General features: G+C 42.3%; 1 protein-coding gene across 7 annotated transcripts; it reads right to left on the bottom strand.

The window, feature by feature from the left end:
- Positions 1 to 657: 657 nt before the first annotated feature.
- Positions 658 to 15,176, bottom strand: LOC139391996 (bromodomain-containing protein 2-like). 7 transcript variants are annotated; one of them, XM_071139625.1, is made up of 12 exons: positions 12,915 to 15,176; positions 9,195 to 9,501; positions 8,765 to 8,902; positions 6,767 to 6,914; positions 6,236 to 6,426; positions 5,502 to 5,975; positions 5,234 to 5,362; positions 4,899 to 5,102; positions 4,016 to 4,290; positions 3,539 to 3,864; positions 3,165 to 3,290; positions 658 to 2,901 (listed from the first exon to the last, which is right to left on the bottom strand). In XM_071139625.1, the coding sequence occupies exons 1-12, from the start codon at positions 12,944 to 12,946 to the stop codon at positions 2,783 to 2,785; spliced, it is 2,469 nt and encodes an 822-aa protein (XP_070995726.1). In that variant the 5' UTR covers positions 12,947 to 15,176; the 3' UTR covers positions 658 to 2,782. The 7 variants fall into 7 exon arrangements, with proteins under 7 accessions (XP_070995726.1, XP_070995725.1, XP_070995722.1 ...); XM_071139624.1 differs by having other exon boundaries at positions 658 to 2,904; XM_071139621.1 differs by having other exon boundaries at positions 658 to 2,904; positions 3,165 to 3,293.
- Positions 15,177 to 27,715: the final 12,539 nt, after the last annotated feature.

Genomic DNA, 27,715 nt, shown 5'->3' on the forward strand with positions numbered 1-27,715 from the left:
CACAAAATGATAAGCAACACAAGCTCACAGAATGGGACCGCCGAGTGCTGAATCGCGAGTAAAAAATGTCTGTCATCGGTTGCAACACTCACTACCAAGTTCCAAACTGCCTCTGGAGCAATGTCAGCACACTAACTGTTCGTCGGGAGCTTCATCAAATGGGTTTCCATGGCCGAGCAGCCGCACACCAGTGGAAGCTGGTGGGAGGAGCTCTTCCATTCATTTCAGCCCATCCTCCTATAGCTCCTCCCACCAGCCTCCACTGCCGCACACAAGCCTAAAACCACAATGCCAAGCGTCAGCCGGAGTGGTGTAAAGCCTTCCCAGAAGAGTGGAGGCTGTTATAGCCGCAGGGGGAACCAACTCCAAGATTAATGCCCATGTTTTTGGAATGAGATGGTCGACGAGCAGGTGTCCACATAGTGTATGGATGGGTCTGTTGCTCTCTGACAGATATGAGAATAGGCCGGCACACATGTTCTTTACTGACTGCTGCCATCTAGTGATCCATGTCCTCATGGTAAGAAATTCATCTCTTGAAAACAATTGTCCCTAATAAGTGAAAGCTTCTCATCCCTGTATCAAATCATTCCATGGACCCATTTTTTTTATCAAAACAGACACAAAGTCAATGTTAAAGAGCTCTCTCTCTCTTTATTTTTAGAGGTGGACAGTTCAAAGTATTTTTTCTTAGAAAAGAAACCGAACACAAGAAACAACCACTCAATTGTAGGGGGGAAGAACATGACTAAGAGAACGAAAGCAAAACCAGGAACCTCTGGTAGAAACATGCTCCACACTTTTTTAAAGTCTAAGTCTTGCCTTTTTTCCTTAGAGCTGTACACATTTTTGCTTGTAGTTTTTGTCATTATTACCAATATAACTTTCTCCATTGCCTTCAAGTAAATGCAATAAAGATTCCAGGATTCCATTCAAATCCCCGGGAAATAAATAACTGATCACACAAGTACAAAATCTAAATTCTCAAACTATTATATATAAAAAAAAAAAGCACGATTCTTAACTAAATCAGTTTAGTACCTCCGAATCTCATGAAGCATATATACAGCTTCTGTTAATCGCACTATGAGCAAGGAAATGGTCACTACAATCTTCTTCCCAAACCAGATTTAGCTAAATTGAATAAAACATCCAGCTGCCAAAAAGTTAAAAGGCCAAGTAGTTAAAATAAATAGTGTGGTTCTGTGCCGCAAAGCACTGCTATGGCAACGGTATGGGAATCACATCTGGGGTACAAGGAAGGTATGTCAGCACCCCACTGAACCGTACTAAGATCAAATCTCTATATTTATATATAAAATTTTTAAAATTCCCCCAGACAAAGTGAAATGAAAAGGTGAAGTCTCAATCTAGTCATTGTGCACTACCCATGCAAGTTCAAATGTCTTGCAAGAGAGATGTGACCATTCAGTAGTCTGTAGACTTCACTAGACGTATCCAATTGACGGAACACAACAAGGGAAGAATCTGTTTGCGTGTAGGTAAATGTTGAATGGAGACATGTCCTCACAATTTATTTGCAGGTTGGTCACAAGAAGATAGAAACACGTCATTTACAGAGTGAAAAAAAAATAGGAAAAAGTTAGTTTGCTTAAACCAAAACGTCTCATTAAATGTGTACAACGGACACCCCTCTCAAGCTGTAGAAGTACATGCGTATGTTGCGGTCTTGATGCTCTTCAGTTTCTCCATGTGTGCAGTTCATACATTTATACTGAGCCAAGGTGCTTTACAATGCACAATGATTTAAACAACCTGCATCAACAAGATGAACAACTAAGCAGGACTGTTTACTGTGCGAGGCCGTGCCCCACACATTCTCACACACACTTTGCCCTCTATACAGAAAGACTAAAGCCAGCCTTTCCACACCTTTACTTTCTCCCCACATTTGAGGATTCCTTAAAATTCTTCTTTATAAAAGAAAAATATATATTTATATATTTGTACACGGTATATACACAGTGTGGCGAGAAAGACATAGTACAAGATGATCCCAGAGTTCTGGACCCATCCACCCGTCTCGCTTTCTAGAGCCTGTAGAGATCCTGCCGTCTTTCTAGAGCCTGTAGAGATCCTGCCGTCTTTCTAGAGCCTGTAGAGATCCTGCCGTCTTTCTAGAGCCTGTAGAGATCCTGCCGTCTTTCTAGAGCCTGTAGAGATCCTGCCGTCTTTCTAGAGCCTGTAGAGATCCTGCCGTCTTTCTAGAGCCTGTAGAGATCCTGCCGTCTTTCTAGAGCCTGTAGAGATCCTGCCGCCTTTCTAGAGCCTGTAGAGATCCTGCCGCCTTTCTAGAGCCTGTAGAGATCCTGCCGTCTTTCTAGAGCCTGTAGAGATCCTGCCGTCTTTCTAGAGCCTGTAGAGATCCTGCCGTCTTTCTAGAGCCTGTAGAGATCCTGCCGTCTTACTAGAGCCTGTAGAGATCCTGCCGTCTTTCTAGAGCCTGTAGAGATCCTGCCGTCTTTCTAGAGCCTGTAGAGATCCTGCCGTCTTTCTAGAGCCTGTAGAGATCCTACCGTGGGCACTTTTTCCAATGAGACGATGCATCTCTCTGTCAACCCTCTAGGTTTCTAAAGCAATAAAACAACTCAATATTTCTCCATCCACTTTCTGTTGGGTTTGGCTTCTCTGGACACAGGGAAAGCTTTCTCTTAATTCCAGGTCAGTTCTGACTATAGTCTGATCCGCCTGCGGCTCTGTTAGCAGTTCTGCACTGTCCTATCCGGGGTTTGCGGGATCCAGGCCCGTCCTTCCGGAGCATTCAGTCCGAGTCACTGGTGTCAGAGGACGACGATGAGGAAGAGGAAGAAGAGTCTGAGCTGGAGCTGCTGGCGCTGAGGCGAGACGCCACGGCATGGGGCTCCACAGCACTGGGCTTCTCTGCTGAGCGATACACACAAGATAAAATACTTGTAATATAATGTTAAGATAACCCACACGTTTTCTAAAGACCCGAGCTGATCTCGTTCAGAACTTTTTCATGACATGCTATGTAGGTCGACATGGCCATATGCTAGTGAAAATGTACTGAGCCAGTAATATTTAAATACATTTGGGCTTGTAGTTTCACATCTCTATGCATGCTCTGAAATGAGTTGTCATGTCTACTCTGTGGGCAGTGATCCAGATTTATTCTGACTCACCTTTGGTTTTCTGAGGCTTCTTGCCAGAGTTGAGCTGCCCGCTGACATCCAGCAACCTCTGCTCCAGTTCCAACTGCTTCTCCAGAGCCAGCTCCTCCCGGGACTTCCCTGCTCCACCTTTCTTACCTACTAACAGAGAGGAGACCGGGAGGTTAGATGATGCAATGTCTGCATTCACCAACCGATCCAAATAAACCGGAGATTAAGTCACTATAATGCTACCCAGTGAAATCTTGGGAACAGGGGAAATCTTTATGACATTTGACCAAAATTGTGACAGAAAAACCCTATGGTCGCGCCCATCCAGGGACACATACCAGGGACCAGAGAATATTTGAAAATAGATCTGGCACTACATAGGAAAGCTCTCTCACCATAGGGTTTGCGAGGCTTCTTGCGGAGGCAGGTCATAACGTAGCGTTCCAGCTCACGCAGCGTGGACGGCTTGAGCGTCTCAAAGTCTATCTCGATCTCCTCTGGGTCAGTGTCGCGCAGCGATGGCTCGCGCGCCTGGATGATATGAACCACGCGGCCCAGCTTCTCCCCGGGCAGCTTGTTGATGTCCAGGCTGAGCTGGCGCTTCTCGTCGTAGCTCATGGGCGACACCTCGTCCTCCTCCTCTGAGTCGTAGTGGGGGAGCATGGCGGCAGCGCTCATCTGGTGCATGCTGAGCATCACCGCCTGCGACTTCTTGGAGGACCTGAGGGTGAAAGTGTGATTTAATGATTCAATCCTGAAGGTGCACATTTTGTTTTTGTCAGGAATACTTTTGAGGAATTTTTATAGCATGGAGACAATAAATCATATCATGACAGAGAGATGTTGAAGCGCTGCTAGCAGAGAGCACCCACTTGCTCTTGTTGCTCTTCTTGCCAGTGCCCCTCTTGCCCTGTGTGGAGCCCCCTTTGCTGCTCTTGGTCTTAGGTGTCTTCAGCATCTTCGACGTCTTGGTGACCTTGGGCGTTTTGGGCGGCCGGATGGGCATATCCTCTTCGACTGGCACCCGGCTTCCCCGATGCTTCTCGGGCTTCTTCTTCTTCTTCTTGTCCTTCTTCTCTTTCTTCCTCTTAGGCTTGACGATGGGGCCCTGGGAGAGTGCGGCCAGTTGCTCATGAACTGCTTTCAGCTGATGGGACCGTGGAGAGGACATGGTCAGTGACTGTTGTGGCAACCACTTCCAGCTAAGGTATACAGAAATACTTTTGCAAAAAAAAAAAAAAAAAAATTATATATATATATATATATACACACATACACATATATACATACATACATACATATATACACATATATATACATACATATATATACACATATATACATACATACATATATACACATATATATACATACATATATATATATATATATATATATACACATATATATATATATATACATATATATATACACATACATACATACACATACATACACACACACACATACATACATACCACTGTATATAAATACAAAAATCCTATACATGACTTTTCCTAATAGCACTGACTTTGCTGACAGCTACTTTATTGAAGAAAAATGTACTCACTATGACTGAGATATGGTTGTCTCACCCATCTAGCTATAGATGAAAAGGCTAACTTTAAGTCACTCTGGATAAGAGCATCCGCTAAATGACTAAAATGCCATGTATTATAGTGAGGATGCAGTGTGATGTTGTGTGTGTGGTGTTGCGGTGGACGCAGGGCCGGGTCAGTCTACCTGTGTACACACCTGTTCCTGCAGCTCGGCCAGGCGGTGTGCACGCTCCTCCTCGCTGTCCGAGCTGGGGCTGCTGTCGCTCTCGCTCTCGCTGCTGGGGTCGCTCTCAGACGAGGACGAGGAGGAAGAGGAAGAAGATGAGGAGCGTCCACCCATGGAAGCGGGAGGGGCCGCAGGCTCGTCGGGCATCTTGGCAAAGCAGAACTCAAAGACGTCCTGGAGAGGGGGAGGGCTATATCAGACCAGCGCACTCGTGTCCATTCAGCTGTGTGAAACTACTGTGCAAGGCCATAAAAACTCAGCCAGGAAAAGACATATCTCCATGCGTAAAATGTGTTGACCCGTACCTGTAGTTTGCGTGCCATGGTTACCACGTCATGGTCTGGAGGGTTGTACTTATAGCAGTTAGAATACATTATCCTGACGTCACCGGCAAACTGCTGGGCGTCCTGGTACTCTCGACTGTCCATTTTCCTCTGCAGAGGGAGAGTGGAGGAAGTTAACGTCACATAATTACTGACAGTCTACCTTTATGGTGCTTGATTAAGCTGTGATGTACAGCCCTACCTAGAGTCCATAAGGATTACAAAACAGGCTGTGTGGTAGGGCATGTACCTTGATGGTGCTGAGGTCCATGGGCTGCTTGATGATGTCGTGGTAGTCATGTAGGCCCAGCATGGAGGCGTCCACTGGTTTGTAAAAAGGCCAGGCGTACGCCGCATGTTTCTTGGACAGCAGCTCTTTGAGAATCCCGTTGCAGTACCGGAGCTGCTGGCCCAGTTTGCCTCGTCGCACCGGCTGGAGCTGCACCGAGTCAGGCAGGTCTTTCTTCGGTGGCTTGATAGGGCGCCCACTGACTCCCCGCCTCCCTGCAGCTGCTTTGGCGCCCGCCATGCCTCTGCCGCGGCCCATACCAATCCCCATGCCCATGCCGAGGCCTTGGCCTACCCCCAGCGAGGTGAGTGTCAACGGGGAGTCGGGTCCACCGACCATGCCCATGCCAATCCCGCCAACGCCCATGGTGATGGGTATGGGCATGGCCATGGTGGTGGGGGTGGTGGTGTCTGCTTTCCGCTTCACTCCCTTTTTCTGTTTGAGACAGAGACACAGGGGCTCGTCATTGACCGAACAGCCTGCCATTTCAGATCATTCTAAACGACAGATGATGTCACCAACTGCTGCCCTAACATTGTCGCAAACACTTTGATCAGTAGGTACTTTCATTTACAGTAGCACTGTCAGCTGCAAGGCCATAAGGTAAAGTTGTACAACATTAGTGTAGTTTAGGGGTAAGTGAACAGTGCACAGACAGTAGTTGACAGTATTTGTGTATCGACTGCTGCCCTTACCTTGGCTGTGGGCTGTGTGGGGGGTAAGCCTAGCATAGCAGGAGTACTGTGGAGGGTAGGAGGTAAACTCTTGGCCTGGAGTGTCTGTGGGGGGGTGGAGAGCAGCGACTCCGGGGTGTCTGGCGTGGGGGGAGAGTACGCGGACTGGGACACTGCCGGGACCTGGTGAGCAGTGGTCACTCCTCCTAGTACTGAGGCAAATGAAGAAAAATGTATTACGCATGGGAGATGATGCGTATTCACGGGGTCCTGTGTGGCTCAGTTGGTAGAGCATGGTGTTTGCCCATGCCAAGGTTTGTGGGTTTGATTCCCACTGGGGCCACCCATAAGAAATATATATGCATCACTTTGGATAAAAGCGTCATGGCTAAATGGCATATATATATATATCATCTGAGTCAATATCAAAACAGAACATGTTTCCCCCAAAATAATCATACAAAAAGTACCCCCCCCCCCCAAAAAAACAATCACTCAAAAGCATTCATTAGCCGTACACAAACAGAATCACACAACCCCCCTCATGCTCACCTGCAGCTCTGCGTCCTTTGCCTGGCTTGCCCGGTTTGCCCCGTGGGGGAGGAGGGGGCAGTTCTATCTCCTCCTGGGGCATCTGGGCAACCTTCTGAAGAAAAGCCTTCTCCAGGGACTGGGCCATCAGAACAATGTCATCTGTTGGCTGGGAGACAGTCACCATGGAAAAGCTTTATTCGGCTGGAGAATACATGTAACTTCCCTAATTAAGATGTGAGATCAGCCTCATTTCTACCAGACTGTGTTTATTAGTGACATACAGTGCCTTGCGAAAGTATTCGGCCCCCTTGAACTTTGCGACCTTTTGCCACATTTCAGGCTTCAAACATAAAGATATAAAACTGTATTTTTTTGTGAAGAATCAACAACAAGTGGGACACAATCATGAAGTGGAACGACATTTATTGGATATTTCAAACTTTCTTAACAAATCAAAAACTGAAAAATTGGGCGTGCAAAATTATTCAGCCCCCTTAAGTTAATACTTTGTAGCGCCACCTTTTGCTGCGATTACAGCTGTAAGTCGCTTGGGGTATGTCTCTATCAGTTTTGCACATCGAGAGACTGAAATTTTTCCCCATTCCTCCTTGCAAAACAGCGGGAGCTCAGTGAGGTTGGATGGAGAGCATTTGTGAACAGCAGTTTTCAGTTCTTTCCACAGATTCTCGATTGGATTCAGGTCTGGACTTTGACTTGGCCATTCTAACACCTGGATATGTTTATTTTTGAACCATTCCATTGTAGATTTTGCTTTATGTTTAGGATCATTGTCTTGTTGGAAGACAAATCTCCGTCCCAGTCTCAGGTCTTTTGCAGACTCCATCAGGTTTTCTTCCAGAATGGTCCTGTATTTGGCTCCATCCATCTTCCCATCAATTTTAACCATCTTCACTGTCCCTGCTGAAGAAAAGCAGGCCCAAACCATGATGCTGCCACCACCATGTGTGACAGTGGGGATGGTGTGTTCAGTAGTGTTGCTTTTACGCCAAACATAACGTTTTGCATTGTTGCCAAAAAGTTCAATTTTGGTTTCATCTGACCAGAGCACCTTCTTCCACATGTTTGGTGTGTCTCCCAGGTGGCTTGTGGCAAACTTTAAACGACACTTTTTATGGATATCTTTAAGAAATGGCTTTCTTCTTGCCACTCTTCCATAAAGGCCAGAGTTGTGCAATATACGACTGATTGTTGTCCTATGGACAGAGTCTCCCACCTCAGCTGTAGACTCTGCAGTTCATCCAGAGTGATCATGGGCCTCTTGGCTGCATCTCTGATCAGTCTTCTCCTTGTATGAGCTGAAAGTTTAGAGGGACGGCCAGGTCTTGGTAGATTTGCAGTGGTCTGATACTCCTTCCATTTCAATATTATCGCTTGCACAGTGCTCCTTGGGATGTTTAAAGCTTGGGAAATCTTTTTGTATCCAAATCCGGCTTTAAACTTCTTCACAACAGTATCTCGGACCTGCCTGGTGTGTTCCTTGTTCTTCATGATGCTCTCTGCGCTTTTAACGGACCTCTGAGATTATCACAGTGCAGGTGCATTTATACGGAGACTTGATTAACACAGGTGGATTGTATTTATCATCATTCGTCATTCAACATTGAATCATTCAGAGATCCTCACTGAACTTCTGGAGAGTTTGCTGCACTGAAAGTAAAGGGGCTGAATAATTTTGCACGCCCCAAGTTTGAAATATCCAATAAATGTCGTTCCACTTCATGATTGTGTCCCACTTGTTGTTGATTCTTCACAAAAAATACAGTTTTATATCTTTATGTTTGAAGCCTGAAATGTTGCAAAAGGTCGCAAAGTTCAAGGGGGCCGAATACTTTCGCAAGGCACTGTATCTCTGACAGCTTCCAGGGCTGTAAAATATAAATAGATAATGGGGACAGTGAGCTTTGTTACTCAACTGGAGTTTCGACTCCCTCTAGTGTCCAGCCAGTAACCTCAGTTGGTCAAAGCCTTATTTCTGACTGAAAATGTCACACACACCTTGTTGTAGATGTAGCAGTTGGTGAACATGGTGTTGAAGTCCTGCATGCACTCGCTGGCGCTGCGGTAGTAGTTGTTCTCCAGGCGCCTCTTGATGGTCCCCATGTCCATGGGCTGTTTGATGATCTTGTGATAGTCCTGAGGCAGAGAGGAGCAGGTTTACTTAATGCTGCTCTACCGATAAGTACACTGAGCTCTACAGACCTATTCAGTACTGTATTGTCTGCAAGCTTTAAAAAAAAGAAGGTTCTATAAAACTTCCCAACCTAAAAGATGAATAATTCTACAGTTGGTTCTGAAAACAGACATCCTAATATGCAAACAAGATAACTCTATTTGAATATCTATAAATAGCCACTGTTGTCGGTCTTCTTTTAGCTAAAGCACAATGTGACTGGGCTCTCTGGTAGTGGCTTGCAGGGACACTCACAGGCAAGCTGAGCTTGGAGGCGTCTACAGGCTCATGGAAGGGCCATGCGAAGTGGTGCCTCCACAGGGACTTCATCATGGCTCTCTGGAGGAACTGCAGCTGGTTGGTGGCGCGGCCCTGCCGGTTGGTGTCGTACACTAGGGGCCGTGGTGACCCAGAGGGGGGCGCTTGCCCATGGGGGAGCAAAGGCGGGCCCTCGAATCCCTCAAACAGCAGTGACGGTTTCCGGATGCGCTTGCCGGGGCCCGGAGGGCCCTGCTCCATCGTCATGACGCCCTGCAGGCCTATGTCGACCCCGCCCAGGGAGCTGTTGACGGACAGGGAGGAGGGAATAAGCATAGAGCAGTGGGGCATAGAGAAGAATTGGGAGGCGGAGAAAGGAGGGGGTATTGGATGTGACACAGCAGCCTTTGTAGAGCTAGCCTTCTACCTAGCTAGCCCTCTCTAAACGTCTTAAAATGAAGACAGGTTAACAAAAGTGAGTCATGCGCCCGCACCATGATTCGGTTTCAGTTGAGCTTTGAGTTAGTTACGATTCACAACTGCCTCATCAGCATTGTCAAAAACTAGGAAGATTAGCCTCAATACCCGTACCGTCACAGGCTGTAGAAAATGTGGTGATCTATGACACTGGAATCTGGGTGTGGTTTCAGGAGTTCTTGGACAGCTGGCCTCAGGCAGGCATTTGTGTGGTTCACTTTACGAATTGCCAAAAAGCTTATGCAATAAACCAAGACAAGGAACCCAATGACTGATGAATCATTTGTGCTGGCCGTGGTTTAGTGCCCCTGGCTGATATCTGTGGGCTGAAGTGGTCTCAACGGAAACACAAATCTGTTAAAACTGTGATAAGAGCCTGGCTGGACATACACAGCAACAGTGATACTCATAGTGAACATAAATTAACATACAAGCAGCTTGTTAATTGAAACTGTGGACTCGAATGCATTGACCATTGTGTACTGGTGATATGATCCCATAATCCCGCCATTATACACCCAGAGGCTTTGAGGAGAGCAATGCTACAGAAAAAAGGGAAAGCCATTTGCATGCATTTAACTGCCCATTGCGCCATGGCAACGAAGCTAACAAGTCTGTTCCATTGGATGGTATGCTGGTATAACCATGGTAACTAGGCACTACCCCCCCACCAACACCTACAATAGAGGCAAAGTAGAAGTCCAAGTCTGCAGTCTGCAGTCAATTGTGGTGTGTACATTTAGCATTGTGACCAAAATACAATATGCATGTGTCAAAAGAAATCTTAAATCGAGGGGCTCAAGAGTGCAGTGATATCTTCAATCAACTCACAAGTTACCTTAACCCTGTTCAAGTGCCCTATGAGCAGAATGATTTACATACGCCATACCTCTGAATGAAGGGCAAGTTTATATACACGAGTAAAACAGTGCCAAAATGTTTTGATTTGTATTCCATGCCCTGTGAGTATTAACTGTGTGTACATAATTGACCAACTATTTAAGACTGCAGTTTGTTGGCAATTAGAAGCCACTTATAGACAAATACTCTTTGGTGCTTTCTTCATGTTACCAATAATGAACAACTTCCTCTATACAGACAAGCTAAGAAACATGGAAAAGTTCAGTGACGCAACTGGGTGCCATGTCTTCTTGTGCTTACACCAGAAAAGCAGGGGTTCAATATTTATTGCCAATCCCCAATACTCAAATAAGATTAACCAATTGTGGTTTGTTTGGCTGATCCAATTCTCTAATCTCTATATAGATGCCTAGTCACCTTTTACACACACACACACACATCTCTACCTCAAGTACCTCTGCACATTGATCTAGTATTGATACTCCCTGTATATATTGACCTTGTGTAATTTATAATACCTTATTTTTTTCATAAACCCTGAATCATTGGGAAAAGTACACAAGGCATACTCCAGTAGCATTCGGCACATGTGATAAATCTATTTTATGCTCAAGTGAATATCAAAAGAGCAAACCATTCCATACTGTAGTCTGTGCGTCCCTTCATTCAGGACTAGATCAGTTGGGCTGCGTCTTCCTCATAAGTGAACACCGAGACTATTTGAACAGAATTTAATATTCACCTGTGCTTACCTCAACAGGAACCCAAACAAATTAGTAACACTACTGCTGCACAGTGCCCGTTGTGGAGGTCATGCTGTCATGATTGTTCCATTACCAATTCTACAAAATGAAGACTTTCAGAGTTTCTTGATGACAGGTAAACTTGGGGTGTAGCCTATACTGATCAAGAGGACAATCCAAGTCAGATAACCCCTCCCCTATATACAGTTTAATATCAGCTGTTATTCAATGATACAAGTTGGAAAACACATTTGACATTTGATGTACTTTATTATAAGTTTTTTTTTAATACTCAAAACACTTACGTCGCTGAGACTTGTCAGCAACAAAAAACGTATAATGTTATAATTGTACATGTGCAGCACTACCTTTAAAAAAGAAATGTGGGGAAATGGAAGACCACCATTGAGAACGTTGCACTGGACTAGTTCACTATTATGTGAGCAGTAATATATCACTGTCAGATTAAACGATGTCCAGTACTGTAGTAACATAAAAAGTTTGGTGAGAGGAAAGGTAAGTGGACTGTGAGGCCATTGCAAGCAACTGATGGGTAACTATTTCCGTCCAATTAGACACGTGACTTGCACACGCTGTTAAAAATACCATTGCATGGGCCTGGCATTAGGCGGAAATGATACAGAATGACTAAATTATCAGCACTATTACGTAACCGAAACGCAGCTATGAAATGTAACGTTCACTAAACATTTCACGTGTCCGCAAAACAAATTGTACTAGCCGGCTTACTAGTTAACTAGCCATAGTTCCCCATCCAAATACACGAGACCGAGGCTCTCCAAATAGCCCCAACAGGTAAGGATAGCTAGCTACCTTACGAGCTTACCTTGGCTAGCCAGCTTAACTAGTTAAATAAAGGTCAAATAATTGTTTTTTTAAATAAGCCTACCATGCCACCACAATCACTAGCTAACGTTAGCCACTGCTGTGTTGTGATTAGCAAAACGTCGGCTTTTACTCGACGAGATGGCTAGTAACGTAGCTAAGGAAAACATTCGCGATTATGCTACAGTAAATCCATGCGAATTTGTCAACTTGAGCTAGCGGAAACTAGCTACTTGTTAGATCGCTACCAAGCAGACTTATTCGCAAGTAATGGCCGTCTGCAGTACCCGTAGCTAGCTAACTGACACAGCAAGCTTATCCCCATGGTAGCTAGCGCGGTACATAAAGCAGACTCCCTGGCAAGCAATAGCCGTCTGCAACTAACGTATCTAGCTGACACGGCAAGCTTATCCCCATCGTCGCCAGCAATATACAGTCACAACGTGAAACTAGTTCACTTCTTACTGGGGTAGGCAAAACTACAGCAAGGACTAGCTAGCCGAGACGCTGGGAAGATGGCGTCGGTGCAGCGAAATGTAAACGACAGTCGTCCCAATTAAGTGTTATTTTGCAGGTTGACGAAGAGTGGTCATATCCTGACAAACGTCCAATATATAATTTTTCATTGCAAAAAATATATAAACGCTCTACGCCGGCTGAGCAGTCTTTGGATGTACAGCCAGTGTACATGTCGGTAATAAGAAAACATCGGTTTGTGAGTTAATGCAAATCTTAATGCAACAATATCCTGTCAGATCGCAAACTTAAAGTCAATTGTTCCGATCGGTACCTGTCATGGGGCGGGTTTATGGCCGTCTCCATCAGGATGGATCCGGATTCTGTTTAAATACCAATATTCAAGTTCCTGCTTCGCCCGTCCTTTCCTCCAGCCCCCACAGCACTAGACTGACCACTGCTTCAGCGAAATGGCAACTCACGTCTACGCCCGATACTTTATAGACCAACCATTCATCCTATTGGATACGGTAACTTAAGACTACGCCCCGTATTTTCTATTCGCAGTTGAATACGTCCGCCAGAGTTAGCACAGCCCCCCCAAATAACTTTGTTTTTCTATTATGCTTTTCATCCAACCTATTCGCATATTGTTATTGTCAATCAAACAAAATTTTCGTTATCACTGACTAGACCTCCTATCACTCAAAAAGTATTATTTTTTTGTGGTTGTTTTACGTCTCTACTCTTTTACGAAATGCGACATCCCAAAACCCGCCCTTTCACTCATCAAATTACATTACGTCAACGTGGGCAGAGCAACGATAATGATTGGTCGCTGAATCTCTAGCGCGAACTTCCAGAGTAAACAGAAAGCAAGCCATTGGTTAGCGAGTCCAGTCACGCGTATCTATCAGATGCCAAACGTAGGCCGAGCGCTCAACGACACATTTCTCTCCGAGTAGCCGCATTTTAGTCCTTCCCAAGTGTTGGAGCGCCATCTTGAAGTGCAAAGAGTGCACACGAACTTTACTGTCTGCATACAAATTATTAGCCTATGAGATGGTGTCACAATGTACAAGATGCCACTCCCTGCATTGAAACAAAGGCGATCATAACGCCTAGTTCTAAACTACTCGTATACCAAGTAAGAGCCACGTGCTGTTTGACCTAGCTACATTTCACCAAGATGACAATTTACAGACAACTGAAAAAGGCCATCATTATCCAAGGCCTAATATTTCAGAACTTACCATACTATTAGTGGCATAACATCTGATGGATAAAATACCATAACTCGCACTCAAGCTGGTTTTTTTTAAATGACTTATAAAGGCAAACTTCCACCCTAAGCCAAAGTGGTAAAGGAAATTGCCCTCCATTGAATGACACAGCATTTCTCTCAACTCTTGCTGAAATGGTTATCAAAGTAGAGTTTCGGATAACAATCACTTTTATAAGAATTACTATGAGACACTTCAAGCACAAAGGTTGCATCGGTTTTAAGAATTTTAGAGCCATGTTGCTCTGCTTCAATAACACCCATGTAGGCCGCATCCACGATTTGAACACTTCTATAAGCCTTACAATCTCCCAACATGAGCTGCCCAGAGAAAACCCAAACAGAAAACCTACATTCAGACAAACTAAATCCCCAAACAGTTCCTATCATATACCGACAAGATACTCATTCTACCAAGTCCACGTGCAACAAACTACAATGAATCAGCAAAATGCCAACCTTCGACAACAAAATAAACTCGTAAAGTAGTTAAGAGCTGTACAAAATGGTTCCCTAATGCTAATACCCATCCCCCACACCAAGGTTACACGTTCTCTCCAATGTCACTGAACTAAATTCTCACGATTTTCAATATATACGGACAAAAATAATACATTTAAAAGCCTCGAAATACAATGAACATTGAATTAAACCATGCATTGATGTTCTTAATCGTGAGTAAATATGAAGGAAAAAATACATTTTGCAAATTGATTCCCAGGGTTACATAAAAATTAACTACTCAAAATCTCGATTTGTAAATCCATTACGCAGAGTAAAACTTTCCTTCAAAAATCTTCTTGTCCTCCACCACGATCGTTTTTTTTTCAACACATTTTCCTCCAACATGTCCGACTTCTTCCTCATTCAATGAAGTGGGGGGAAGGGAAGTCATGTGATAAATAAGCTAATGGCGCACTGTTTGCCAAAGGTTGGAGGCTACACAACTGCTCCAGGAAAAAATATATTGATGTATCCGGATTGTCATCTTGCCGTAACAAATGATATAATTTGTCCACATGTTGCTGTATTAAAGTTAATTAGACCGTATAACTTTGCAAAATCCAGAACAAAGAGCATACTTTCGTGTATCACAGCTTTGCACCGATTGGACAAACCCAACCCACGTGGTGCGGCTTGGCTTTACAGAAATATTGATTGAAATGTTTCCTTGACACAACTGCAGTAATCCATGCAAGCAAACAATATAAATTTCCAGTCTCAACACGACCCTTATATTTGTTAGAACCGCATATATTCTCTTGACAACGCTCATATTTCGGTTGCAAGCATTGTGGCTTCCACTGCGACATCAAACTGCGCATGCGTTAGATATGGGTGAGCCTATTTGGGATATTGCCACTATACAGAGTGGACTCGATTCTAAATTCATTTTCTCATTTGGAGAAGGCAGAGATGTTTCGTTAGGAGCTGGGGATGGTATCTGATCCTAGATCTGTGTTCACTCAGGAAACTTCTACCTTGAGCTGTTACTGAATAAAGATTATTATCAGAAGATGAGTATTTGTGATGTATTGAAAATGTCAAATAAAATGTTTCAAAGAAAGAAGATTCAAGTAACTGTAGGCTAAACGTTATATGATTGTGGGAAAATTATTGTGATTGTGGGTAGTTGTTTAAGACACAAGTGCAACTTCCATATATGCAGAGTTTATTTAGTCTCCGAACTACAAATAAATATAACGTTACGTTGTTATCTTGCCGCAACCTCAAATGTCTATAGCATGACAGGTCAGTAGGCTATGAACCACAAACGGAGATATCTAGGGGACAGTCTGACCAACTTGAGTTGGCCATTGTGGTGTGATCTAATCAGGCTTCCAACAGAGAACAGAGTGTCCTTTGTGCTTTCTCAGGACTTGACAAATAGGACTTGCTGCTGAAGTTGCACGCTCACACCCCACCCTCAGTTCACAGAGCTCACTCAGAGGAAGACGTCTCTGAGTCACCAAAGCATTCGGCGCATGAGCCGTGTCACATGATGATTTGGCCAGCAGAGAAGTGGTTGCTAGGGAAGCTCTCTCCACCGCGACGCGTCATTTCTTTCACTGGCGAGCCATCCTTGGCAACAGCCCCACTTGTTTACTGGCGACGCAAGCAGAGTAGTGTGAAAATACAAGGGAGGGTATATGAGCGTTCATGACTATGGAAACTTATTTTCCTCCTTTGCGTTTGTTGAGCGAGACCCTCTCTCCCTTCTTTCACATTCTATGAATACCATGAACAATTACTGTTATGGCTTAAATGTTGTGACTTCATTTGGACTACCTAATAAAACTTGGGATAGGACTTCTACATTTATTAATTTGGTCCCTCAGGCACCTTGCATTAACTGACTGTTTGTGGCTGTGTATAAAACAAAAGCTGCATTGCTCTAAGGGGTGCTTAAAGTTTTGGGCTTGGTGGGCCAAAATATAATCTGAGTGGTGGGCCCTGGGCTGAACAAATAGTTAGGATGTATTTAGCTTTTTAGGGGCTTTAAACAACAGCTTTTTAGTAAGCAATCATAAAATCACACTTCAAACATGAATCAAATTGCAGCCATATAACTTGATACCTATAGCACATTCTGATTACCGGTATTAAAGATGCATAAAACAAATCATTCATACAGATCATAAGGATAATAACTTGAATATTTTTCAAATTACTTGAATATGGGAAAGGTGTAACAATTTCTATTTGCAGCAGTAAGTATCTGAACTGCATTAGAAAAGTATTGGAAAGTTCAGGAAAACATCAGGGAAGCTCATCAGGCAAATCACCCCTAAGTGAGATTTGATTGGGGGGCACAGCAACCACATGGGCAAGACATCTTGAATATTAATTTTAAAAAAAACTTTGAACAGTAAATTGAGACCGCATCTGACTTCAAATCAAACACCAGGGGCTCTCCGTTTGGTTGGCCCTACTCTATGTGATGTTGTTTTGACAATCCTGTATTTAAAACAGGGCTCTGTCCTAATGCCACAAATGGTGTATCTCTCAAATTGAAAAGCCTAGAGTGCATTTTAAGGGACAATTTCCCAGACACAGATTAAACCTACCCCTAAAAAGTATGCCCAATGAAGAATCTCTATTGAAAGTGCTTTTAAATACAGGAATATACTCAAGGTCCACGAAACCAGCCATGTGTCTGAACCATGGGCTCAAACTCTAATTCTAATTTAGAACTAATTGATACTCAAATTATATAGTGCGATGTAGTGCCGCACGGTTTGTACAAATGTGTCCAGGCCTCTAAAACAGCTTTGTAATTATGCATTCATACTCTAGAAAGGAAGGCAGCATCCAATAACGATGATTAGCATCTGAATAGAAGTTAGTACTTCCCTTAGATGGTTACTCCAAGGTGTAGAGCACTCCGATTTTGGAGTGTTCAAGGAACAGACACAGTTCACTAAAGATTTTTCGAAGAGTAACTATTTTACAATGTAAGGAGCTACGTCTAGTTCAACTAGTAATTTAACTACATTTTGCAGTAGTTGTAGTTGAACAAAAAGCTAATCTTGGTAGTCTTTTCAGTAGTTAATTACTTTTTCTAACTACTGGAACAACACTACTTTAAAAAAAGAAAAGGAAATGTGGATGTAGATAAGAATTTCCTTTCTTTTTCAGCATCAGACCTGCCTAGTTCTCACTTGAAACATAGTTTCTGTGTTATATAGGCTAAATTACATTCTGTTATTAACATTGACGTCAGAGTGATCTGTTCTTGCAATTTGTAGTCTATGAAATTTCACATTTAGATATGATAATTTATCACAAAGTAGTTTGGATGTAGTAAACTACTTTTTCAAAGTTAAGTCAACAATATCTTTCTTACTGGTAGCTTTAGTGTAGCTTAACTTTCTCCAGTGTGAAGTCATTGGTAGCTTGGGAAACTATATTTTCAGAGTAGCTTCCCCAACACTGCTATTTTATTGGGGCTAAATAGCTCAGTTGGAACAGAATGTTACTGAAGCTCTAAAGGAGCTTCAGTAACATTCTGTTCCAGGTTACACCTGCAGCCACAGATAAGAGCTTCATTAGTTATCACCACATTGAATGAGATTAAGATGAATTTGTCCTGTGTGGCTCAGTTGGTAGAGCATGGCACTTGCAACGCCAGGGTTGTGGGTTTGATTCCCATGGGGGAGCAGTAGGAAAATGTATGCACTCACTACTGTAAATATCTCTGAATAATAGCATCTGCTAAATATGTCAAATGTATACTCCCAAAGAAAACCATCTGTTTTGCAGCATACTGCATGTCTCAGACACACAGGTATACAAAACAAATGTAAGATACCAGGTAATGTAGAAAAGCACCAATACTGTATTTTACTGGTTTCACATGTACATCTTATTTTCGAGTGTAGTTTAAGTTTTCATTCAGGGATAGCTCAAGTTTGCTCAGATCACTTGTGTGTTTGAATCAGTGAGGTCTAGTCAATGACTGATTTCTTGGGAGGGGCTCGACTGGTGCTTCTCAGGGTTGTTCTCATTCATTTATCCCCCATTTGCTAGTTGAAGGCAGAAAGATAGTGCTTCAGCCTGATGGCCTACAAACAGGCCGGGAGGTGTGAATGGATGGTATGCCATCCCATTGTGTCACCTTCCCTGTTTTTCCGCTCCATAGAATGATATGAAAACAACAAGGGAGCAGCCTAGAAATGCACTGGTAAACAACTCTTCACAATTCTCATATCATTCTCTCATTGTGATTAAAGCTTTTCTACAGGAATAGTAGAGTGGCGTTTTCACCGTGGATGTGCAGAATGAGTCAAAGTAAGTCTGAAGACTTTTCAGATGTTTTTAAAAAAAACTATACCTATCAAACTGCTGTGTTTATATACTTTCACAAAAGATAAGTAAGCTCTTTGACCTGTTTTGTTGACTGTTGTGAATCAACCAAAAATCCAGTTCCACTCTGATGTACCACTTCAGAGGGGAAGACACTCTGAGATAGTGTTGATTCTGAACATCTTTCATTGTTGATTTGACCAGTACCTGCCAGACAGAGCAACCTGGACTCAAGAGCTAGACGTAACATAGTACACGTAAATCCGGGACAGTGCAAAATGTTACATTTCGTATTGGTATGTATTAATTTTGGGATGTCCGTCATCCATTCGTAACGTTAGCTAGGTGACTAACGTTAGTTAGGCTACGGGTTAGTGTTAACAGTAAGGTTCAGAGAAGAGTTAGCTAACATGCTAAGCAGTTACAAAGTAGCAAGTAGTTGCAAAATTGCTAATTAGTTAAAATGGTAAAGTTGTTGTATATGCATACAATCAGGGGTAAAGTGGCTGAGCAGCAGGATAAAAAATAAATAGTAGCAGCAACATATGGTGTGTGTTAGGAGAGAGTTATGTGAATAGAGGCACTGCAGATAGTGCTGATGACTGGGAACTGGACCCCAGTGATGAACTGGTCCCTCTGAACCACGGATGAACAAGGGAATCTATATTCGGAGAGCCTGTTTCAGTCCTGCCCTTGACTTTGGCGCAGGGCATGTGATGTCCATAGCCTCTTCGTTGCAAAACTCCCTGATCTTCTCAAAAATATAAGTTTGTCTAGCTGTGTCCAGTCCAGGTGGTGCTTGTACAGGCAGACCATCTATGGGAGGAAGGATGTCAGTGATGCTCCTTGGCGACAACAAGATCAGGCTCCAGAGCATTGAAGCTGTAAAACAGGAAATTAAAAAAATTGAGAAGACATTACAACCTTGCATAACATTAATTCACCTCCCAAGTTTAGATAAGAAGAATAACCTCATACAATGCAATGAAAATGATATTCAACTGAAGTGCTGGTACTGCTTGACCTGTGGCAGCGGCCTGAAGTACAGAGTCAGGTGTTGTTGCCAGCCATAGCTTTCCACCAGCACCGTACCATCCTCCAAATCAAATCACATTTTATTGGTCACACATACATGTTTAGCAGATGTTATTGCGGGTGTAGCGAAATGCTTGTATTTCTAGCTCTGACAGTGCAGTAGTATCTAACAATTTCACAACATATATCCAATACACACAAATCTAAATAACACAAAAACATTTCTGGGCTAATAATGTAAGAAATAATACATAAAAAAACGTATAATACCTAAAAAAAGTTTCCTAAGAACTAGAAGCACAGCAGCCCTGTCTGTTTGCGCTAGGCTGACAGTCCAAACAGCTGTGGGATGTTGACCCCTGTCACAGTGCTGTCCTTCACAACACCAGCAATCTCAGACAAAGTGTTCACTCTGGTCTTTCTGAAGCGCTGCTTGATGTGGCTGAAGCACCAGTCGGGTGCAAACTTGATGTGTGTGTATATATATATATATATATATATATATATACACACACACACACACACACACACACACACACACGGTTGGGTAGGTTACTTTCTAAATGTAATCCGTTACAGTTACAAGTTACCTATCCAAAATTGTAATCAGTAACGTAACTTACCTCGGTAATGTAATCTGATTACATTCCGTTACTTTTAGATTACTTTCCCCTTAAGAGGCATTAGAAGAAGACAAAAATGTATGTTACCAATTGAAAGACATCTATTGCAGGATAAATCAATGTTAAAGTTTACATAGCTGGCCATATACGGATGTTAAATTTTACTTTATGGGTTGGTTATGTAGACTTCTTCTAACCCATCGCTTTCTACTACATATCATAATATGACAAAATTATATATTTACATTAAAAACCAAAGTCTATCAGAATTCCAGTCATTCCAATAAATGTTATACCCCTCGATCTTCAAGAATAGGACTTGGAAATATGGAAGTATAGATTATCCAAATTGTTTTACCTGAGCATTACCCCAAAACGAAGGACTTATTAGCCAGCCCTACTCTGTTGTTTATGATTTTGTTGTCATGGAGGACTGATTGGGCTCATTGATTCGAGTTGAAAATTAAATGCTGCTCTCATGGAATGGCATGCTTTGCCAAGAGTGTGCAAAGCTTTCATCAAGGCAATGGGTGGCTACTTTGAAGAATCTAAAATATATTTTGATTTGTTCCACAATAATTTGGTTACTACATGATTCCTTATGTGTTATTTCATTGTTTAGATGTCTTCACTATTATTCTACAATGTAGAAAATTGTGAAAATAAAGAAAAACCCTTGAATGAGTAGGTGTGTCCAAACTTTTGACTGGTACTGTATATATAATTTATAAATCCCAAAATAGGTGTAGCAACTACAGATTGCCTCTTTAGTTCTATCAAAAGTGTGCAAATTTGAGCATGTGTCCATTAGGCCTATCGATTTTTCATCAGCATGAATTAGATTGAGCAATAAAAGCCCTACTTTTATTCCACAGGCAGGTATCTGCACTTTGCAGCTGTTGCTAAAGCGCATTTTTTTGCTGACTGTCCCTTGGTTTCAAAAACAATGATTGATAGGCAGTTTAAACTTCTTGAATTCAACCATAATTGGGCTCAAATACACATTTAGATTTGTGAACAGCCATCCACAACAACCACAATCCGCAAGGCGCAAATAGCTAAATGAGAGAGTAGCAATATGATTCACGTCAATGCGCTAACGTTATGTAGATATAACTATAATAATAAATGATATACGTATCGCCGTAGACTACGCCACTACTGTCATCCTTACCTCCAAGTGTTTATTCAAGTTGGATAATCATTGGATGCCCCACAGCATACGCACAAGTGGAAGACATGGCTTGGACTGTAGCCTACAAAAGCATATTCCTGCGACCCATCAAACACATTTGGTGTGCCATCATAGTGGTCTCTGATTTGTGGTCAGACTCGCTCAGGTGGAACAAATTTCAATTTGCGCCTTTTTTCAATGCTGATTTGAATGTCATTGAGAAAACAGAAGTGTCAAAGATTTTTGAATTTAAAAGTAATCTTCGAAGTAATCATCTAGTTTTTCAAAAATATCTGTAATCTGATTACAATATTTTTGCTTGTAAAGTAACTGATTACAGTTATCGTTTTTTGTAATCCCTTACATGTCCATTACTCCCCAACCATGTATGTATGTATGTATGTGTGTATGTTTGTATGTTTGTATGTTTGTATGTATATATAAATGTTGTGTTTGTATATCTATCCATCTATGTCTTTAATCAGTATAAAGGAGGAAATGTTGCTTACTTGTTGAGCAAAATCAAAGCTGTAATGCATCCTGATGTCTTTGCTTGCTGGTTCAGTAGGGGCCCCAGAGACAACTGCAGGTCTTGGCAGGTGGTCTTGCAGTCAGCAACCATCTTCTGGTAAACAGACCGCTCACTCTGAACAAGCAGGAGATGCTTCCCTTGCTTCCTTAGCTTGGCTTACTTAACAGCTTCTGGCAGATTGTCAGATCTGAAGACCTGATAGTTGTTCCTCTGGCACTGCCAGCACAGGTCGGCTTAGTGTTTGAGAGGTGGGGCAGCAATTTTCTCCACAGATTCCTGAAGGAAGACAGTCCGACTACACGTACCTCTAGAAAATACACAAATAATATGAGATCAATAAAGGTGGTGCCAATCATTTTGGAGGTAAATTCAATAATCAAAACGTGTTGTTTATGCTTTACATACCAAGTGTTGTCATCGATTCCTTGTAGAGATGCCACACTGCTGCTTTTGCCACACGAGATGGCAGCAGGTTTCCAACAAAGTGTTTGTGTCCTGGGTGGCGTCCTGGTAATACTATTGCATTATTCTCTGTGTAGTTTTTGATGAAGTTCACAACTCTCTGCAAGTCCTCATGCTTCAGGTGTAACCTGTGCTTTTGGGCCAGCTCTCTTTTTGATGGAAGGTATTAAACCATTCTCCTTGTATGACTGGTGGAGGAGAGTCAGGTGTGTTCTACTGATGCTGAAAACCAAATTTATCTAGCTAACATTAGGCTGTAACTAGCAATGCAAATAGCTCTCTGAGATATTACTACTCAGATCATACACGTAATGTTAGCTAGCGACCCAGCCACCTAACGTCAGCTAGCTAGCTAACAGTAAGTATAACATCTGAAACTGTAGCTAGAATCTCACCCATATACAGTTGAAGTCGGAAGTTTACATACATCTTAGCCGAATACATTTAAACTCAGTTTTGCACAATTCCTGACATTTAATCCTAGTAAAAATTCCCTGTTTTAGGTCAGTCAGGATCACCACTTTATTTTAAGAATGTGAAATGTCAGAATAATAGTAGAGATAATTATTTATTTCAGCTTTTATTTCTTTCATCACATTCTCAGTGGGACAGAAGTTTACATTCACTCAATTAGTATTTAGTAGCATTGCCTTAAAATGGTTTATCTTGGGTCAAACGTTTTGGGTAGGCTTCCACAAGCTTCAATAAGTTGGGTGCATTTTGGCACATTCCTCCTGACAGAGCTGATGTAACTGAGTCAGGTTTGTAGGCCTCCTTGCTTGCACACGCTTTTTCAGTTCTGCCTTTTTTTATAGGATTGAGGTCAGGGCTTTGTGATGGCCACTCCAATACCTTTACTTTGTTGTCCTTAAGCCATTTTGCCACAGCTTTGAAAGTATGCTTGGGGTCATTGTCCATTTGGAAGACCCATTTGCAACCAAGCTTCCTGGCTGATGTCTTGAGATGGTGTTTCAATATATTCACATAATTTTCCTCCCTCTTGATGCCATCTATTTTGTGAAGTACAACAGTCCCTCCTGCAGCAAAGCACCCCCACAACATGATGCTGCCACCCCCGTGCTTCACGGTTGGGATGGTGTTCTTCGGCTTGCAAGCCTCCCCCTTTTCCCTCCAAACATAACGTTGGTCATTATGGCCAAACAGTTGTTTCATCAGACCAGAGGACATTTCTCCAAAAAGTACGATCTTTGTCCCCATGTGCGGTTGCAAACCGTAGTCTGGCTTTTTTTATGGTGGTTTTTGGAGCGGTGGCTTCTTCCTTGCTGAGCGGCCTTTCAGGTTATGTCGATATGTGACTCGTTTTACTGTGGATATAGATTATTTTGTACCTGTTTCTTCCAGCATCTTCACAAGGTTCTTTGCTGCTGTTCTGGGATTGAGTTGCACTTTTCGCACCACAGTACGTTCATCTCTAGGAGACAGAAAGCTTCTCCTTCCTGAGCAGTATGATGGCTGCGTGGTCCCATGGTGTTAATACTTGCGTACTATTGTTTGTACAGATGAACGTGGTACCTTCAGGCATTCGGAAATTGCTCCCAAGGATTAACCAGACTTGTGGTCTACAATTTTTTTCTGAGGTCTTGGCTGATTTCATTTGATTTTCCCATGATGTCAAGCAAAGAGACACTACATTTGAAGGTAGGCCTTGAAGTACATCCACAGGTACACCTCCAATTGACTCAAATTATGTCAATTAGCCTCTCAGACACTTCTAAAGCCATGACATAATTTTCTTTAATTTTCCAAGCTGTTTAAAGGCACAGTCAACTTAGTGTATGTAAACGTCTGACCCACTGGAATTGTGATACAGTGAATTATAAGTCAAATAATCTGTCTGCAAACAATTGTTGGACAAATGACTTGTGTCATGCACTGTAATGTTCATCGTATGAAGTAGACCAAGGTGCAGCGTGGTACATGTTCATAATTCTTTATTTTCTCTGAACACTAAACAAAACAACAAAAGAATAACGACCATCACGTACCCTAGGCTTTACAGAGCTAACAAAAAACAACATCCCACAACCTAAGGTGGCAAAACAGGCTGACTAAGTATGATTCCCAATCAGAGACAACAATAGACAGCTGTCCCTGATTGAGAACCATACCCGGCCAAAACATAGACACCCAAAACATAGAAATAAAGAACATAGATTGCCCACCCAAATCACACCTTGACCAACCCAAAAAGAGACATAAAAAGGCTCTAAGGTCAGGGCGTGACATGCACAAAGTAGATGTCTTAACCGACTTGCCAAAACTATAGTTTAACAAGAAATTTGTGGAGTGGTTGAAAAAGAAGTTCTCATGACTCCAACCTAAGTGTATGTTATCTTCCGACTTCAACTGTACATGGATGAACGCTTCACGGCAGCCTGCAACCCCTTTTATTAAATAAGACGTCCTGTGACGTTTCCGTTTGTTTGTACAGCTTGCTTGGCCCGTTGTGTCAAGTCACTCTGGTTCACACTGACCATGTGCAATACCAGAATAAGCACCAGATCTTTCTCCCTCTCTGTCACGGATGCCATGGTTGCCCTTAGTTTGAAGATGTAATCCAGGGACAGGTGTTTTATACAACAGCCTTCTGTGTTCTCTTTTCAACTCCCTCTGCATTTGCAATCAAATTCCAAAATTGTATTAATCTCCTTATCATACTCTGTTTCCACAAGACATTCCACTGATTTCAAAACTCGGTCAACTTCTTCCGTGACAACAACACTCTTGATCTCCATTTCTGTCATCAGAAGACTCTACAATGTCTTATTCAATGAAAATGTTACCTAAATCAGGGATTTCCTCATCGTCTGATTCATTTTCAGTCCGAGAGAGTCAGTATGGTACGATCATGCTCCTGAAAGTAGTCCATCACAATTTTTTCCCACTGACCTTTGTCGATAGTGCCTGATAAACTCAGGGCAGCAATGTTACTGAGAGCAGTAGCAACACATTTGCAGTTCTCCATTGCTAACGTTATATCCTTTGGAGAAAAAAAATGCAGTAGAAAGGATTATCTACACATAACGAGCAGCTCATTTTATAGACAGAAGATGTTACACTGCAGACCAATCCGAAACTCATCTCTCGGCATATCCAGCCCATTCATTATCTCAGCCAATCATGGCTAGTGGGAAGGTTCCTTACTTTTTCTGTGGCTAAACCAACTAGACTCATAATTTAATAACTTTATTCATATTTATAGATGGCATACAAGTTTGTTATTAAGGCAAATTAATGTTCAAATGTTGTAGAAGGCATTTCTGCCAAAAACACATTTTGACATTTTTTTTAAATAAACGTTCAAATGCCTCTCATGTGAAGTCATGACTTGTGTCCATGCGCCTAGTTTCGTGAAACGAGTCACGTGCCTACCCATCGTCCCTGACAAACCACCCTACTTTCGTTTTTGCCTTAACCTTGTCTTATGTAACCATACCAAACATAACATATCATACTAATTGAAGTATCTCGATTTTACGTTGACTATGTTACGTCTAGTTTATGAGACCAGGCTGAACAGTAATGTATGCATGTGGATTAGTCAAAACACAGAGAAGAGATGTCCCAAATGGACACAGCTTCAAGTAGGCCTGTTATAAGCCCCATGCTAGTGCAACACAAATAATGTACCCCAGTATTACTATTGACCCTGCAAATATCACTAACTAGCTATGGTAATACCAGCGATGAAAGAGGAAGCAAGACATTTCACTGGCTAATTTCTTCTGGTTCATATACATTCACTGAGGCAGACCAGATCCAGCTGCTTCCACATTGGTGACTATGAGAGAGCCACCCCTTAAACCTCGAGTCAAACTCATCCGACGAAGGGCAGTGTCTGCGGGTTTTCGCTTCTCCCTTGTACTTGATTGATGAGGGGCGGCAGGGTAGCCTAGTGGTTAGAGCGTTGGACTAGTAACCGGAAGGTTGCGAGTTCAAACCCCCGAGCTGACAAGGTGACAAGGCTGACAAATCTGTCGTTCTGCCCCTGAACAGGCAGTTAACCCACTGTTCCCAGGCCGTCATTGAAAATAAGAATTTGTTCTTAACTGACTTGCCTGGCTAAATAAAGGTAAAATAAAAAAATAAAAAATTAAGGTCACTAATTAGTAAATAACTCACCTCACCTGGTTGTCTAGGTCTTAATTGAAAGAAAAAACTAAAAAAACGCAGTCACTTAGCCCTCCATGGAATGAGTTTGACACCCATGCCTTAAGCAAACCGGAACTGTGATATTTGTTTTCAATGGTAAACGGCCTGAGTAAGATATCTTCATTTGTCCACCATCTTTGGTATGACCTCTACTAGATTAATGATATACACATTGTACCATGTTATCTTTGGTACCCTGCCCTGCAGTCACCATTTTTTCAATTATTTCTTTTAAATGAACGGATCAATTACAAGTCACTGTGTACTGCAAGGCCATCTAGAGCCAATTACAATGACATGTTCCATTAACACAATGCTACAGTTCCATCTAGTGGTCAGAAATATACAGGTCCCACTGGGCACAGACGTCATTAGATGTCTAGTTTTGATTTACATTTGGTTGAGTTGTCAACTAAGGTGAAATAAAAAAACACATTTCACAATGGCGTTGGATTTAGGTTAAAGGTTGGGTGAAAAAAAGAAGAAATGCTCTTATAGGGATGACCTTTTGCAAATCCAATTAGTTTCCCTCGTTGATTCAACGTCATCGCACAGATTTTTTGGGTTGAAATGAGGTGGAAACGACGTTGATTCAACCAGAGGCTTGTTTTGCCCAGTGGGGTGGGTGGGCAAAGAATCAACAGCCTACTGCGGATTATACTACTGGAAAGTATTATGATAATCTAAATCCGATGCTATGGAGGCATGGGTTGAGTCTTTTTACTGTTGTTTTTATTTCTTTACTTATCTATTGTTCACTTAATACCTATTTTTTACTTTAAAAATGCACTGTTGGTTAGGGCGTGTAAGTAAGCATTTCACTGTTGTACAGCACTACACCTGTTGTATTCGGCGCACATGACAAATAAACTTTGATTTTGAACAATGTCCAATTGCCAGTGCTGTAAAGTACTTAAGTAAAAATACTTTTAGTTTTTTTGGTACCTGTACTTCACTATTTTTGACAACTTTTACTTCACTACATTGCTAAATAAAATCATGTATTTTTTACACCATACATTTTCCATGACCCAAAAGTACGTATTAC

Source organism: Oncorhynchus clarkii, chromosome 32, assembly GCF_045791955.1.
Source record: "Oncorhynchus clarkii lewisi isolate Uvic-CL-2024 chromosome 32, UVic_Ocla_1.0, whole genome shotgun sequence".
NCBI classification, from domain to species: Eukaryota; Metazoa; Chordata; class Actinopteri; order Salmoniformes; family Salmonidae; genus Oncorhynchus; species Oncorhynchus clarkii.

Excerpts from the sequence above, each read along its gene's own strand:
- LOC139391996 (XM_071139617.1), bottom strand. The coding sequence starts at position 12,946 with ATGGAGACGGCCATAAACCCGCCCCATGACAG. Across the intron at positions 5,103-5,233 it reads CCATGGCACGCAAACTACAG|GACGTCTTTGAGTTCTGCTT; the intron begins GTACGGGTCAAC and ends CCCCCTCTCCAG. Across the intron at positions 4,291-4,886 it reads AGGAACAGGTGTGTACACAG|CTGAAAGCAGTTCATGAGCA; the intron begins GTAGACTGACCC and ends CGGTCCCATCAG.